Source organism: Plutella xylostella, chromosome 3 (assembly GCF_932276165.1).
Source record: "Plutella xylostella chromosome 3, ilPluXylo3.1, whole genome shotgun sequence".
Taxonomy (NCBI): domain Eukaryota; kingdom Metazoa; phylum Arthropoda; class Insecta; order Lepidoptera; family Plutellidae; genus Plutella; species Plutella xylostella.
In genome coordinates this window covers 3,756,179-3,773,550 of record NC_063983.1, presented here as the reverse complement: position 1 = coordinate 3,773,550, position 17,372 = coordinate 3,756,179, and the positions used below count along the sequence as shown (strand labels likewise).

Here is a 17,372-nt window from a genome sequence, read left to right as displayed (position 1 = left end):
CATCTAAAAAGCAAGGACTTTGTAGATAGACTGTATCTGTTTTTACTGTTGGGATGGCGTAACAGGTAATGCCTACCTGTTTATTCGAGGATGTGGTTCTGAATCCTGCCAGAGTACATCATTGCATTATATAGGTAGGTACCAATGAATTCTTATCTTACAAGGAAATTAAGGAAAATATCATGAGGAAACCCATGCATAGGAATGTTTGTGTACCCTAACTGCATTGTACATTCCTAACTTCGCTCTACACATAAGTTAATATGTAGGTGGTCAGATACAAAATACCTACTATGGCAGGTGGTTTGCTTGAATGAATTATAAAAATACCCACATTTTTTATGCACACCTCACTTTCCCTTTGGAGATAAGTACCTACTAAGCATCTCTAGGTATTTGGTATTTTTATATCCAAATTATTCAAATCTTTATACCTATTACATTGTCTGTATCACATTGGCAAGGACAGAATCATAAAGGAGCTGTAGGTACTAATGGGATATGTGACCACTTTACCATTTGAACCTATTACGATTGTAATAATTGGCCACACCTTTGGAAAAGGAGCCGAGAGTAAACCAAGCATTGCTTTCTATTGGAAACGCCTGGAGGCCACCACAGATGGTGATCTGGTGCATTAATGCATCACATGGCTGCATACAGTAGACGGCGAGCGCCAGGCATGAGCTGGATGGATGGAGGCCAGAGCGGTTGCTGAGGACCGGACGGCGGTGGCAAAACAAGTTGGGCATTGGATATTGGTTTAAAATTTAAACACTAAATTTAAAAAAAAAATCACCCTTTCTTTCAGGAACCTGTCTACATAGCTACTAAACACAGTATTATTATTTTCTCTATAGTAGCATACCTCCTAAATATGAGAGATGTGGGAAATTGTGAATAACCTTTACTATAATATTATAAAGTCATTAGAATTTTCATGACAATTTATTAATTAAAGTTTTATTGATAATTAAATGTAAGAACTTAAATCAAGGCACCAGAGCAACTGGTCACATTGCATGAGGTATCTTTATCTCAATTTTTCAAGGAAGTGGCCAACACTTATTTCAGCATTCACAAGCTGTAATTGAGATTTCAAAATAAAGATGTCATTTTCAATGAGCGACTGTCGGCGGCGTTTTGGGGGGCTTTCGCCATCTTCTCTTTCAAACAAGAAGTTGGAGTCATTTGTTATTCTGTTTAAAGTTTTATTCCAGCTCTCTGGGGTATTATTAGCACGGTGTCGTCTCCCATACACAACCATTTGTCGAAATTCATCCTTCTCATACCAATCCTTCATATATTCCAAAAACTCTTCGACGTTGGCGCCATTATACCATGGCTTGGCCGCTTCCACCACAATGTATATGAGGCCCTTCTCAATTAAATCTTCGGGTAAAAGAGGCAGCGCTGTCCACAAACCCACCAGTCTTCGCTCTAGCTGTGATTTTAACTTTAGTTCAGTGGCCTTCTTCTTTACAGTTTTGGTAAATTCGTGATAACGATCGTTGATGGCCAAAGGGAACAAGTCCATTCTACCGGTCGAAATAAATCCAGGGGCAGGTATATCCTTCATTATCCTTAAAGGGGATGGTCACCGCTACAAAATGGCACTAATGGAAACAGTCTGCAGCTATAAAATCTGTAAATATTTTTAACTTTCTTGTTTTGAGTTTGGTTTCAGAAGCGATGAAAATGAAAAGAAAAATAAACGTCAAAAGTGCTTGACAGACACAGAGTAACTATGTAAAATTTCATTTTATCGTAGTCTGTGCTTAGTGACCCAAGCGCAGTTTTTATTCTAAGGAATGTAAATATTTTGTATTTGTACAGTTTGTACTTACCGCTTTTCAAAGCTAGGTGTTACTATATCGCATTAAATACAGCCTGAGTCCGCGCCACCACTTCAGTGGATTCAGCCGGAACTACAATAAAATTAATAGAAACATTTCGTTCTGCGCGTTCAGCGTTGCAGCTGGATTTCACTTTAGGGCAGCTATACTCAAACTGCGGCCCGCGGGCCGCGGGCCGCATGCGTCCCGCCGGGCCTTTATTAGTGGCCCGCGTGCCATGAGAGATAATAGAGAATATACATTCTGTATAAAAAGTATCGGGATTATATCCATAAAACAAATAATGTTTTTTATTCATCCAAATTTATTTTATCACCTTCTAAGTTTGGTCCTTCAGAAACGATACACATACGCCAACGAAATATCCAATCATCACAACATTTTTTTTTAACTTGAAAGGTGATAACATAAATTTGCATGAGGCGGAGGCTGCATCAACTGGTCTCGGCTGGGACGACCTGGAAGCGGCCGCGCAGGATCGGGAGAAGTGGAAATCCTTTCTTCGAGCCCTATGTCCCTGATGAGGGATAAGAGGATTTCATCATCATCAACAATATTTTTTTTGTTTTATTGATCTAATCCCGACACTTTTTACAAAGAGTAGTATATGCGTGTGTTTTTTAAATTATTATAGTTAACATCTCTTTATAATAGTAAAAAAAAATGCTTGCGGCCCGCGACACCATGACATAAACGTGTTTTTGGCCCTTACATAAAAAAGGTTGAGTACCAATGATCTAGGCTATCGCACATTAGGAATGAAGTCGGTAACTACTTAGTAAGTAGTACTTACCTAACTATAACTAGGGGAACCCGGGGTAAGACGGGGTCGCTAAGGGAAAATGAAAAAAACAACAGGTATTTATAACCACAACGTTATCAATTATTTATGGCTCATTAGGAACTTAATGACGAACACTTTGGCACAGCTTTTTCTAAAAAAGTAATCCTTACTATTGACTTATTTTAAGAAATGTAAAAAATGGGAAATAAACCATCTTGCCCCGTGTACGGGGTAAGTATACTATGCACAGTACACAAAACATACAAACAACACTTCTGCTGTGTTTTTATCGTCAACACCAGCACCTGCAGTGTGAGCCCAACGCCTGCACCTTTGACAACCATCCCAGTTTTCCTTAGATTTAAAGTAGGACTGTTGATATCCTCACAGCAGAGGTAGACACAGTCATCTTCGTTGTTATTCTTCTTCGTAGGCAGTATCTGCTTTGTGTTTTTAGCCAACTTCCCTGTAGCCCTTTTAGAGCCCTTCTTCAATGTCAAATATCGGGTTGGAGAAAAAAAAAACTTCACCAAGCTTGATCCATACACTATCTTGCCCCTCCAAAATTACCCCGTCTTGGCCCACGTTATATTTTTTATAAAAAAAAATCATTAAAAAAAACTTTCAATGTTAAAGTGATTTTGCACATATCTAAACAAAGCGTACCAAACCTTAAATAAAAACACACACACCAAAAATGCCGCTGTTTTACTTAGTGTGTTGTGATGTTGTTCCTACCGGTCAAAAATAACATGGACACTACGCAAAAACAAACAATTGCGCTAACACTAAAAACGTACGCGCTCACACCTGCTGTCACTGGCGCACTAAGGTCAATCGGTTAAGCCTATCTATTGGCTCATTACTCAGATTCCTAATATGTATAGTTTTGCATATATGTGGGGGGGGGCGTCTTACCCCGGGTTCCCCTACTTAGTTTGTTTTTGAAGTCGGGAAGATTACTCCTTACCTACCTTTATTATCTAGGATTTTTATGCTCATCGAATATGCAAATAATTAAAACAATGATTTTCACAAATATAGCGCTATAATTATTATAATTAATCACCACGGACAAGGCACCACATCATTGGCTAAAAGGCACAATCTTAATTCACAATACGAAAATATCTGACTAGACAATTATAGGTACTAAAGGCACCCAAATATCATTACCTTCTTACATAATAAAACACAAAATTTACCTAGTAGGCACACATTAGGCACATTTATTTATACCTCATTTTCTGGGCTAAAGTGTTTGCTTCTTGGACCTACCCTATTATAATTTTTGACCTACCAAGGCGGTACCTACATAAATATCTAATTTTTCTATTTATTCAAACCTTTTAACTAATTAATTCATGTCATGATTTTAAACCTTATATAACTATAGAAACACATTTAATAATATTGGCAAATACAATAACTAGTTACTTACAAGGTGGAATTTCAGTATCTAATTAGTCCCCTTTCCCCTAGAGAAAAAGTAAAATTTATTCTGATAAGCCGTAAATTACAAAAATGACCGCGAAACCCTGAACATAATCGGCTAAAACTATAAAATTATGGTTCCTACTTTTGAGTCATTACATCACCGACATAATAATAATCAATCTAGATAGTAATTTAAACATATCTTTGCTACTTACAATGTCTTTATCCTACATTCAAAATGGTCCCACATTTCTTTTCTGTGTTCTAAAGTCATCTTTATCCACATGCTTTATAACAAATTATAACTAAAGCTACAAAATCTCTAGTGAACTTCCACAATTTAAAACTAAAGAAAAGCACAACATGAGTCGCGATTGTAAGTTTTTTTATTAATATCGACTCGTAGGTACCGACGCTATTCCACATTTATTTGTGGTAGGGATGGAGTAGGTACATAACATGACGTTCATTCTGTGATAACCTGATAAGTATCTAATACCTAATTCACACTTATCGATTACTACTTGTGGAAAAAGCATTTCAGAATTAGTTACGTACCTACGAGTTGTGTGACTGTGTGACCCCCGAACAGTTTCCTATACTTACCATTGCAACACCCAAGCAGCTGCTTATAAAGAAAGCCCGGTAAGTACGTTTACTTTATAAAATAACAGGAGTCCATCGAAGTAGAAAAATGAGTCCTAATGGCAGCCCCCAAATCTATACATTTATCTGACATTTGATCGTTTTCGATGGAAACATATTTATTTACCAGCACAAATTAACCTATCTCCATCAAAAGTTTAACCCTTCAGAAGGGCTAGCACAAGACATGACAAAAGTTCTTCGTCGCGCTCACTCTTGAGGCTGCGCGATGTGAGTGAGCGCGATGCAAAAATTGTTACGTCTTAATTGCGCCCCGTGCTAGCCGTTCACCGTCTCCCCCTCCCCCTCCCATTATTATCCCCTCCGCCCACCTCCTCACTCCCCTGACACCTCATCTTATCCTCAGACCTCCCGCGGTCCTGGAGCGCCTCCACGGTGCGGTTGAGTCGGTTCACTTCTTCCTGTAGAGGGTAGAGCTGCATGTTCATCTGCATCAGCTCCTTCTCGTGGGCCAGTTGGAGGGTGTGGAGCTGGAAGGGTAGAAAGGAGAGGTTAGTAGAAATAAGCTATTACCAAATTCACACTCGTCATACTCTTAGTATACGTGAATGTTAACATTTTTGTATGGGCCACAGCCACAGCCCTAACTTCGGATTGGGGAAATAATAGTTAACAAGATCTACAGGAAAAGAAAATATACTTAGGTGCACGGATTTTTGGATAAATAACTAAAACGATCATCAATAATCATCATCATCAACTTGTGGTTCTGTTTCTGTCCTCTTCCGTGTCTGGCTAAAGAAGAGACGTTACATTTGAATTTGGAACAACTTTTCCTCATATTTTCCACTCGGTAACTTCACATAAATCAAACAAACATTACCAGCCAGTGTTTCCGGCCACACCTAATCTGGACTTATCGACTGTTTACACGTAAAAGTATATAATATCTACGAGTACATAGTGCAAGCCATGTAATTAGAATAAAACAAAACACTGCCGGCTATATGAGGCATCGACTTCCTGCGATCGTACTTTTGATAGACAGAAATTACCATACGAAAATGCAAAGTTACCCGGAAAATACCTCCCCTAAAGACATGTTAAAACAATAGGGAATATGCGTAATTTTTTTTTATACTTTTATTGGATAGTTTTACATCACTTTATTATAGTAAAAAAAAATTCAACGCCAAAATAAGTAATTTAAGGTATTTTAAAGAAAGTTAAAAAATTACAACCATCACGACCACTTTGAAATTCCCGTCAGGATGGCGGGCTGTCGTGACGTCATAATCGTTTAATTTCACGGCTCAGAATAATGAGTCCCGTCAGTCGGCATAGATTTTTTACCTAATCAAGTAATCACAGAGTACTTTTGTATTTTCAACAAACCAATGTTGTCATGGTAACAAACGAAAAAGGAAGTGTATAAAGTGTGATCAGTGGCTGTTTTGTAATGGTAATAAAGTGTGACCAGTGGCTGTTTTGTAATGGGAGCTCGTAAATAGCTGCTAGTAGCTCTTTTGAAATGGGAGCGCGCAAACCAGAGGACCTTTGTACACAATATTACGCTATTATGGCAATATGAATATAAAGTAATATTTGTATTGTATGTAAGTACTTACTGTAACTTTGGTTTTCAGTAAGAGAGACTAGGGTTAGTGGGTCATTCTATTCTATTATCTGTGGGGGTGTAAGAACCTGCACCTGGCTCTCTTGAATGGAACCATTGTGCATATCTCATAGGTCTAAACCCCCTTATCTAAACTATCGAATTAGAGTATAAAAATATATGCTAATATTTGGGCACACGGCTCTCGACTTTTCAATAGTCTTTGCTGTCCTTTTCCGCAGCTGGCCACAGTTTACTCGTTCATACTGCGTAATAAATTTAATGTGTCCAGTTCTTCTGATTACGAGAATTCTTCCATAACTTAGTTTAGAAAAAATAACAACTTTTGAAATATACTAACGACTGCCATTATAACCTAAAAGTAGAAAGAGCAACTTGTGTCATGTTCATGTCATAATACTTACAATACAAATTTAATTTTATTGTGTTGCAATATGGAGCATATTTGAGTGGCTCGTTGACTAGCGAATGGCTGTTTACGCCTCATTACAATAGAACAACTAGTGGCAGCCCATACACTACCAACAAAAAATATAAAAAGTCTTAAACTTTGCAAACAAACAAGCATATCAAACAAGAAGTGGAGATGTTATAGGAGGCTAGGATCTACTCGTATTGGAAGAATTTTTATGTGATCCATCGTATCTGATCACAACGAGCATCACAAATACTCGGTGACATTAACATTTCTTTGTTTACACTTGACATTTATTTAACTATACGCAAACGCAAAGAAGTTATTATTCTGAGATTGATATATAAAGAATTATGACGTCACATCCGCCCTAAGAAAATGGGTGACGTTTCTCGGAAGTTAGAATTTACCGAAGTTTTTTTGTACTTTTCAACTTCGTTTACTTGCTCAAAAATAAATTATAATCAAAAATTATGATGGAGTCGTAGTTATGAAACAACAAAGTTTATTATAAATAATATTTGACCTTTATTTGAACCACTTGCATATTCCCTATTGGACATGATTGTGACAGGCGATTGCACCCTCGTATTATGTTAGTGTAATTTACCAAATGCTAAAATATTATGGATTTATTCACTAACATTGCATTCATACATGCAAAATGATATAACTACAAATGTAGATTACAGTGAAAATATATACCTATAATATCTATTATCCAACAAGTAGAGATTTACTAGCCACCTTTTAGTAATTATTCTTAAAAAAAACAATGTTGTATTAATCAGGTAGGTAATATGAAGTATTTTCGATACTTCATACCCATAGGTACTATTCGAATTAGAATAGCTTAGTTATCTCCTGTACCTATATAAGATTAGATTATGGTCTTTAATAGTTTACCTACCTAGTTAAATTGAAAAAACTGTGGTTGCATTGGCATAAGCTTTTCACCAGCACTCTACAAAATAACCCTCAGCTACTCACATCTTGAATCCGTTTCTTCTTGAGCAGTATAAACTCCTCGTTGGTCCTCTTCAGCGAGTCGAGCAGACTGTTCCTCTCCTGCATGAGAACCTCCTTCTGCTGGCGAGTCTCGGCCAGTTCTGCCTCGAGCTCACAGTTCACGCGGGATAGAAGGTTCTCGGCCGATTTGTTCTGCTTGTAGACTATCTTTTTCTGGATGCTGGGGTTTATGTTCAGGAGGACTGTAATGGAAGGCTGGTTTTAAAAGGCGTCAGAAAATACTGTGCGTTTTAATTGTCTCTAGCCACGTGTACCTACAGGGTGGAAAAAAGGTGAAGCGTATCGTTAATGCAACATATTTGTAGGTGTTAGAAACCATACATTTGGTATGACATGAATCAATTAGAAACAATCGAAAATTATTCCAAAAGGCCCTTGAATCATGGAAACGTAAACAAGCATTAGGTAGATACTTAATTGCCCAAACGATTTGTGCGAGCTAAGTACGATCAATTCGACGACATGCAATGTCATTATTGCAACCATTTCCGACCATGGAAAATTGCAGGATCTAGGTACAATATATAAATTAACCAATATTAAAATGCCTTTCTACCACATGGTTATGAAACCTTATCTACGTAGACAGTCTTGTACTAATTTTCTGCATGAAAAACTAATGGAATCAAATTATCATACCTATAGTAGTACCTATGCACCTATGTTATCGGTTTTTGATAAAGATAGCACACAAGAACCTACCTTCTTTCTCTTTTTGGAGATTCCGCAAGTTTTTCTTCAATTCGTCAGACTCTCTATTAATTTTGGCCAACGCTCGTTGTTTCAGAGTCAACTCAGCCTGAAGACCCTTGATCGTCGCACACAAGTAGCTATCTTCTTTCAGTTTTGTTAGCAGCAGTGCGGAGTTTTGGCTTAATCTACTAACAGCTGAAGAGGCCCTGTCAGTTCTAATAAAGGTTTGAGTTTGCGCCGTATTTTGCGCAGCAGTTGTCTGAACACAAGCGTCGACTAGATTACACTTGTTAAGTCTATTCTTCAACTCTGTATTGGTTTTCCGATCCTCCATTAGTTGCCTTTCAACGTCGATGATGTGGTTTTCATATTTCAGCTTCATGTCACCGAACTTTTGTTGGAGGGTTAGTAGAATGTGTTGAAAGTGATCCTCTTTGTCCTTCAGCTCTTGCTCTAGACGCGTTGTTCGCTCTTCGAGAAGTTTCTTTTTGTTATCTTCTACTGTAGTTGATTTTGAAGCCACTGTAAAAATATACTTACAGTATTATTATTCTAAATTTTTCTGATATAATATAACAGACAATTTCATAATATTATGGCACATCATCTCCGTAACTAACTAACCAATTGATACAGTTAATAAAAATCCCAGCAGACGTATAGAGCTAATCACTTAGGTGCTTACTAAATATCATCCTAACTAATATTATAAATGCGAAAGTAACTGTGTCTGTCTGTCTGTCTGTTACTCTTTCACGCCAAAACTACTGAACGGATTTGAATGAAATTTGGTATACATACGGTCTAGACCCTGGGAAAGAACATAGGCTACTTTTTATCCCGGAATTCCCACGGGAAAACTTTTTAAGGCGAAGCGAAGCGCGCGGGGACAGCTAGTATGTAATAAATTAGGTAGGAAGAAACATTATTTGGTATCAATAAGTTTAATTGGTGGTTAATTAACTATAAATGATGGTGAGTGGTGCAACAAAAACAATGGAAAAACATACCTATAAGAGCCGACACTGAATCCGGGTGCTTCCTTTTTAATATCATTTCCATTTCTTTACACTGTCTTTGCAAATCTTGAATGACGGTTGCATCTTTATCATGTAAGATCTTCAAATTTTTCCTCTCATTTCTCTCTTTATTCAATTCAGCCAGGAGTTTGTTTTCATTGTCTCGAGCTTCTGTAAGTTCTCTGTTTCGGTTCTCGTATTCTTTTCCAACTCTACTTAAAAACTTCTCACACTCGCCCAGTTTCAATTCAGTAACGTGCTTCTTTTCATTGACTTCATCCAGCTTTTTGCGCAATACCCTGTTATCTTCGTTAAGTTGAACATTTAAAAGTTCAAGCCCTTTCACTCTTTCATTTGTGTCTTTTAGTTCTTCTAATATGTTTTCGTGTTTACATGATTTTTTTGGGGAATTAGTGACAAATCTGGCTCCTTTTGCAGCATCTCTCTTTTTACTATCTATAACTCCTGCCGAGTAAGGTCTTACTTTGGCTTTATGTCGAACTGTTTCATTATTTTCCTTATTATTGTGTTTTGGTGATTTGTTATTTGCCTAGAAAGAGGAGAAACGGTAAAATATGGTATAACAAAACAAGAAATTCAACATCATCATAAGCATAATATTTAAACTTGTCAAATAATTAAGGCCACTAGGACGTAAACAAAATTAACGATAGAACTTATAGCTTCATCAAATCATCATATAAATTACTCATTCTATACACATTGACTGTCTTGGGTGCGTAGCGTACTAAAATGACTTTGTAAGGACCTAAATAACATATGGTAGGTAGGACCCTTATCTGTATGGATACTCCAAGAATGTCGCCCCATAACATAAGGGAATTATGCCACAACTTTAATTATAAATAGCCGATAAATTAAACAAACAAGAAGAAATAGATGCCATTGACCTCTCGGGACCGGCGCACGCGCAAGCCGCGGGTCCAAATACAGATCTTATTAGAATCTGGTTTGCAAAAGCCTTTCCTCCGACTTGTTGTGTTGGTATACATTTCAGTGTTAGGACTGGTGCACAATGGGGCATATAAGATATAGTTAGTTAGAAGTGGACGCAGCGAAGAGAAACTTGCTGGTGTGTCAAATAAAGTTTTTCTTTCTTTCGATGAAATGGTGGCAGTTTTTTATGTTTCTGCATTGTAGCTAAGGCTGCCCTTGGTAACCACACCATAACCACTCAATCTGCATTATAACAACATAAACACTGCCCCTAATATTTACCTACATAATTTTTTTTATCCAAAAAATGCGTAAATTTTATGAAATATTTTTTGTTATCAGTCGATATGATGCTACTTTTACGTAGGTAGGATTATAGATTACATCATCATCAGCCAATAATCATCCACTGCTGGACATAGGCCTCTCCCAAGGAGCGCCACAACACTCGGTCCCCGGCCTTCCTCATTTCACCACTACCGGCTACCCAAATAAGGTCGTCAGTCCAGAGGGCAGGAGGGCGTCCCACGCTGCGTTTGCCTGTTCGTGGTCTCCACTCGAGAACTCGTCTATATATTATATTATATTATATTATATTATATTATATTATAGGAAACGATTTTATCCCTAATTTGCTAAGGCGTGTTTGTTTTATGTCCTCCTTTATACCCGCAGCCTTACGATGCGCGTGCGCAACGCATGCAGCGCGCGCCGTCCGAAGCTGCGCAGGAGTGTCCGCCGTGGTCATTCGCGATGGAGCCGTGGAGGACGCTGCTCGTTCTGGCCGTGGCCGCCGCCGCCGCCGCCACCCCGCTCATTGACCAACTCGCGCCTGGACAGGGTATGTACTGACAATGTTTTTTTTTATTTTTTTTACTGCTGGGCAAACACCTATCCTTCCGACTCCAAAGAGTTTTTCACTTATCCAGATCTAATGAGGCTACCTCCCAATCCGGCAAATATTTGACTGCGATCCTGCTACCTATATTTTTTTAAAACAGGAGAAAAAGATTTCTGGGATAAATGATTGCTTATAGTTTTTTCACTCTAGGCATAAGTGGGTTAAACGGGAAGATCCTAAATCTGACCCTATGGCAAAATTATTGCAATAGGTGAAAAAAGACAAACAAACTCTCTTTTCAATATTAAGGAAGGATCTTTCCTTTTTATATTATGGATTTATTAATTATATAATAATATATGGTCTGGTCAGTATTTATAAATAATTATTTATCTAAATAAGTTCTCAAAGAAGAGGTGTCATTGGGACTCATGAGGTAAGGGATCTTTTAAAAGCTTTGTAAAGCAAATTTTAATCAGACACCAGATTGAAATATATTTTGTCCTGTACTTTATTTGTTTAATTTGATTTTTATAGTTTTTTTGGAGATGGTATAGTAAATATGAGCTGTAAATAATTGCGAATACGCATAAAAACTACATACCTACATTTTCATAACAAACGCACCACAAAAACATACCAAAATAAAGACTCAAAGTATAGAACATACCAAAAAAAGGATTTGTTTTATCTAAATTAAATTTCTATTTTGTTAATTATTTACCAGTTTTTTGTTTCGGGTATAAAAAGGAAAAGTCCTCTAACAACCAATAATTATCAGATGAACCGGATGTACTATGTCGTTGCAAAACTACCCGGAAGGAAACTGCGTACCCATGTAGACTACAAATCAGTGTTACAAAGAAGCCTTTTTGTTGTAAATAAAAATCTATCTAAATTCCAATCACTCATCACCTTGATTATACGTGATAAAACTTAAAACTCCTTCAACCGATCCGCTTGCATATCGTTCTGGACCGTTACGTTCAAAAGTGGTTTATAACACGTTCTAAATAGAAGTCACCGGAGTAGATAAGTTTACAGTTGAATCAAGTTCGAACAGACCGTTAGCGTTGGTAAGATCAAACCAGCTGCGAATGGAAATCAAGCCACAGCCAGAGAAAGTCATTAAACATGTCACAGGAGAGCGCACGTCTCGCATTTCCAATAGGACATTAACGATTCCGCGTGGGTACGACCAAATTGGAAGGGTGAAAACTAAATGTTATGTCAACATAAAATATTATGCGCGACTTGCGCATGATCATCAACATTAAGTAGAAAAGTCGGAAATCCTGTCAGTTTTTAATAAGCTTATCCTAAAATTATTAGGTATTCTGAGGGAATTCTGAGATTGTAGGCCTATATGGGCCTATATCTGTACGACCTATGTCAGTCTTCAAACCCTCAAACACAATAAGAATTATAATCAAACCACGGCAATAGACACCATTAAACTCTTTGTTATTAAGTATAGCTAGGTACCTATAGACTGACGAAGTGACGATAGGCGACATTATTAACACATACTTGGCACAAAAAATATACAATAGGCATAAATCGTAATGATGCCAAAAGATGTAATTACGATTGTAAATACGATTGAGCATGGACATTAATTATAAACAGCAATAATTTGCATGATAATGACAACAACCATGAAGATGGGTCACATACAGTCACGTTCTAGCCTCCCGTCACATTAACACAAGTGGCACAACCTTCAACCTTACAAAATGTCGGTTTAATCATAGCAATGTTATCAGAAATCGCACAATAATTATTATGAAGGGTATCCGTTGTCGTTAGGTAGGTAAATATAATTAAGCTATAAAAAAAAACATCCACTAACAAGAAAGTGGTATCATATCATCACATTAAAATATCTAGGTATACGTACCTGTATTGTATACGCACCTCTTCGAATATAGGCCATCATCATCGTATCGTAACCCATATTTATTTGTCCCTAAGATAATAATAAATGGCTGCATACCAACTACTAACATTTCGATCGTAAATATTCATAGAAAGGTACATAAAACATTACAGAATGGCCCGCTCGTTCGTCTGTTGGTCAGCCGGGAGATTCAATAAATGAAGACGTCAAAGTTGAGGACGTCTTCTCTGGATCTACAAATGAGACTGCAGTGGAAGAAGTGGATGAAGAGGCATTCGCTAAAGCCGTAATAACGAAGGAAGTAGATCTGACAAAGGATGAAATCACTAAAGTTGACTACAGCGGGGCCCAAGTCTGGAAGATACAAACAAACAAACGAAGCGTAGTGGCTGTCGTAGGCAGATTGAGACGAAGAAACCGTAAGCACTACCTTATTATTATTGTATATTTTTACGTTATTCTGGATATAGTTTTTACTATATTTTTAATTTTTCAGTCGTGTCAACATGGGGCGGAAATCATACGCACATGGATATACTTGTTAAACCTAACGCGGTCAAAAATGTTACAAGAGCTTTCAAGCGGGAGAACATCACATACGATGTCCTAATTGAAGATTTACAGAGACGAATCGATGAAGAAAACCCGCCATTGGATGAGAATGAATTGTCCCTTCAAGACAGACGAGGTTCGTTTTGTAAATAATTATTAGTACGACAAACGATTATGATAATACCTAATTCTATGACTTATCATTATCACTCTAATTTGGACTTCCATGCAGTGAAATGCGGTCATCTCATATGAGCTTTGTGGATACCTACATCTTCATCACCTTCATGCATAGTGAATAATCGAAATTCAGCCATACCAAAATTTTAATAACCATCATGAATAAAAAACGCGTTATTCCAAGGATTGATATGATTCTGTTGCAGCTAGAGCTTACAATTTCTGGCGTTACAGGGCCTCTCACCGCCGCCTAGGCTTAGTAGGCGCTATCATGGGCTACAACTCCCTAAACCTACCCATGGAGTATTGGCCAAGTGCAAACTGGGGTTTGTCGTTGTAATTCGGCACCGACACAGCACGACTTGCACGAGCACCTGTACTTATGTGTTTTAATATTCGTGTGTGTTCGCGTGATTTTGTCTGTAATCGCATGTGGGTTTTGACCGTTATTGTTTGAGCTTGAAAAGAAACATGTATACATGAATGTAGTAATTTAGATGTTTTAACGTTTCATTAACGAATTGCAGATAGTTTTACCTAATAAATTGAATGTTTGCAGGTCATAAAATGACGTGGAAGCAATACCACAGGCTGGAAGACATTCATCAATTCATGGACTACTTGGCGAAAACATACCCATCTATCATAAGCGTAAACAGCATTGGGAAATCCCACGAAGGGAGAGATTTAAAGGTAAGGGTAATAACTTACACAATATATAGAACAGAAAAAAATACATATAGCTAGGCGATATTCGATAGGTACTGAAAATGTATTTATACGTTTTATCGTTTTTTTTTCAGGTTTTACGTATATCAGATGGTAAGCCAACTAATAAAGCCGTGTGGATAGATGGAGGTATTCACGCTAGAGAATGGATAAGTCCTGCCACTGTCACTTATTTCATCAACCAGTTCGCCGAAAACTTCGACGTTGAGTCTGATGACGTCAAGAACATCGATTGGTAATGCTAAAGCTTTTGATATGGATTCCCAATATAGAAGTCACGGGAGATGTTCAATTTACTAATTGATGTAAACTTTTAGGTACATTTTGCCAGTAGTTAACCCTGACGGCTATGAGTTTACTCATCTCGGTGATCGTCTATGGCGGAAGAACAGAAAACCACAGGGCACCACAAGGGTGTGTTTTGGCGCCGACCTCAACAGAAACTTTGGGTTGGTAGCATTCTTAGGATGTTCTCAAATTTTATATTTTTATGTTCTTATTGAGTAAAATTTTATATCTCTTTTTGTACAATATATTTATAGATACCGATGGGGCGGCAAAGGTTCTTCAAACAACCCGTGCAGCGACATTTACCGCGGATCAAGAGCATTCTCAGAACCAGAAACCAAAGCTGTGTCTGTAAGTTCAGTTGGCCTCAAATATTTGATTTATATCTTAAACAATCAACAGAACACACTTTTAATTTGTACTTTCCTTTTACAGGATTTCATCAACAACAGTGCAGTAAATTTCACAGCATATCTGACATACCATAGTTACGGGCAATACATCTTGTACCCATGGGGATATGACTCAGTGGTGCCTCCTGATTACCAGCAGCTAGATATTGTTGGAAAGGATGTTGCTAGGGTATGTATTCAGATACTTAATAAGTATTTTAGGTAGAGCCATGTGTGTTACCATAATTCAGGATAGTTTGTATATCTTCTTGCTTGTATATCTTCTATTGCTTGCTTGCTTTGACAGTATAGTGTCAGAGCAAGACAGCAATAAATTTAAATATTTGGTGCAAATTACCCTTGTTTTATTAATTTAGCATGTGTTTTAACAATTTTAAACTACCATTCAGATAAAAAATTGATGTGCATACTGTAATGAAGCATATTTTTTATTTTCAGGCCATACAACAAACAGGAGGCTCTGAATACAGTGTAGGGTCTTCCAGTGGCTTACTGTACCCTGCCGCTGGTGGCTCCGACGACTGGGCCAAGGCTAAGGGCATCAAATACACCTACACCATAGAGCTCAGTGACACGGGAAGATATGGCTTCATTCTCCCCGTGTCATACATAGAGCCTGTGGCTAGGGAGTCTCTAGCAGGCCTCAGGGTTTTAGCTGCTGCCGTTAATAAGGCATAGGTTGGGATAAGATTGCGTGCCATTAATTTATTTGATATATTTATTTATGTTTATATTATGTGATGTTTTCAAATTCGGATTTTTATAGTGCCTTTGTCTAAATTCATAAAATTAAGTACAAACATATTGTAAGGTACACAGTTGTCCTACTTTATTATGCCTTTTGCAGATTAGTGTTAGTTTTATTTTAAGATATATTTTTAAGCTTTATTGAATAATTCAGTTTGACTTGAGAATGTAGTAGGTAATAAAATAATTGCTTACTTAAACAGTTTTTTTTGTCAATTTGAGAATCCTATTTTTATTTACTTAACTTAGCTAACAATGCAGATTATGCAGAATCCACCTAGAGGCCTATGTTCAGCATATAAAAGTTTGAACCACACTTATAATTAATGTAGTTAAATTGGCAAAATCTCACCTTTTCCCTAGAATCTTTAGAGGCTTTTTCAGTTTTCTTAGATTCATCTGGCTTTGTAACCTTGATTTGTGGTATTTTGGCCACATTGCTCTGCTTTTCATGACTGGGGCTGGCAGCAGCAGCTATGGGGCTGCTTTTAAATAAATTCTCTGTTTCTTGTGCGATGTCTTCTGCCCTTTTCAGAATTAATTCCACATCGTCATTATCCTCCAGTAGAATAGAATTGTTATTGTTATTGGCACCAGAAAGTTTGTTAATTTCGTTGAATATTAGTTTAATTTCTTCATCACTGTCTTTGTATCCTTCACAATTCTTTTCGATCCTCAGGAACTCTTTAGTGGAAATACTGTTATCGTTTGAAGTGGATTCCTGGATGCTCTCTACTAAACTTTGAGCCATATTTTAAGGTTTGTACCGGATAATTCATAGATCTTCCAAAGTAGGTATTATTTCACACACGGCGCTTCACTTTAAAGAGCAAGGGATACTAGCATAGGTATTTCTTTATCGACCGATTGAACAAACAAATTATTTACAAGTTACAAAAAATGCAAACAAACTTTGAGTTGCTAGGCAACGGATTTATAATTTGACAATCACAGTGACAGCTATGAATACTCTGTGTGGTTGTCAATTTACTCTGTGTCAAAGCAAGGGCGTTATTATTCTGAGAGGACTGGAGATTTGTTATAGTTATATATGAAAGAGAGGGCAGATGTGATGTCTAATTTGTTTGTATAGCCAAACCAGGAATATAAAAACCCTGTATTAAGAGCGCCACATTCGCGTTGAGGACTGCAACACTAAGTATAGTCATACCAATGTGAATTGGCCATGCTCAAATTTATAATAGTAATTTTTTATGATTTATTTTGAAAAGAGTGTCAGTAGTTCAGTGAGAGGATATATTCTATGGGTTCTTTGGAACTTAAGTAACA

General features: G+C 37.3%; 2 protein-coding genes across 3 annotated transcripts; one reads left to right on the top strand and one right to left on the bottom strand.

The window, feature by feature from the left end:
- Positions 1-5,009: 5,009 nt before the first annotated feature.
- LOC105380036 (centrosomal protein of 162 kDa) lies at positions 5,010-17,000 on the bottom strand. The gene is made up of 5 exons (XM_038117253.2): positions 16,435-17,000; positions 9,467-10,025; positions 8,466-8,978; positions 7,725-7,945; positions 5,010-5,213 (listed from the first exon to the last, which is right to left on the bottom strand). The coding sequence occupies exons 1-5, from the start codon at positions 16,831-16,833 to the stop codon at positions 5,010-5,012; spliced, it is 1,896 nt and encodes a 631-aa protein (XP_037973181.2). The 5' UTR covers positions 16,834-17,000.
- LOC105380035 (carboxypeptidase B) lies at positions 11,097-16,282 on the top strand. 2 transcript variants are annotated; one of them, XM_048624804.1, is made up of 10 exons: positions 11,097-11,273; positions 13,326-13,592; positions 13,670-13,861; positions 14,112-14,231; positions 14,465-14,598; positions 14,709-14,869; positions 14,952-15,083; positions 15,177-15,273; positions 15,358-15,504; positions 15,774-16,282. In XM_048624804.1, exons 1-10 carry the CDS (start codon positions 11,132-11,134, stop codon positions 16,011-16,013), a joined length of 1,632 nt encoding a protein of 543 aa, XP_048480761.1. In that variant the 5' UTR covers positions 11,097-11,131; the 3' UTR covers positions 16,014-16,282. The 2 variants fall into 2 exon arrangements, with proteins under 2 accessions (XP_048480761.1, XP_048480767.1); XM_048624810.1 differs by lacking the exon at positions 14,112-14,231 and having other exon boundaries at positions 11,099-11,273.
- Positions 17,001-17,372: the final 372 nt, after the last annotated feature.

Bases quoted from the DNA above. Each gene is read 5' to 3' on its own strand.
- LOC105380035 (XM_048624804.1), top strand. From the start codon at position 11,132: ATGCAGCGCGCGCCGTCCGAAGCTGCGCAGGAGTGTCCGCCGTGGTCA. The intron at 14,232-14,464 runs GTTTGTCGTTGT...GAATGTTTGCAG, and splicing joins TTGGCCAAGTGCAAACTGGG to GTCATAAAATGACGTGGAAG. The intron at 15,274-15,357 runs GTAAGTTCAGTT...TTCCTTTTACAG, and splicing joins CAGAAACCAAAGCTGTGTCT to GATTTCATCAACAACAGTGC.
- LOC105380036 (XM_038117253.2), bottom strand. From the start codon at position 16,833: ATGGCTCAAAGTTTAGTAGAGAGCATCCAGGAATCCACTTCAAACGAT. The intron at 8,979-9,466 runs GTATGTTTTTCC...ATATTTTTACAG, and splicing joins TTCAGTGTCGGCTCTTATAG to TGGCTTCAAAATCAACTACA. The intron at 7,946-8,465 runs GTAGGTTCTTGT...CTTCCATTACAG, and splicing joins TCTCCAAAAAGAGAAAGAAG to TCCTCCTGAACATAAACCCC.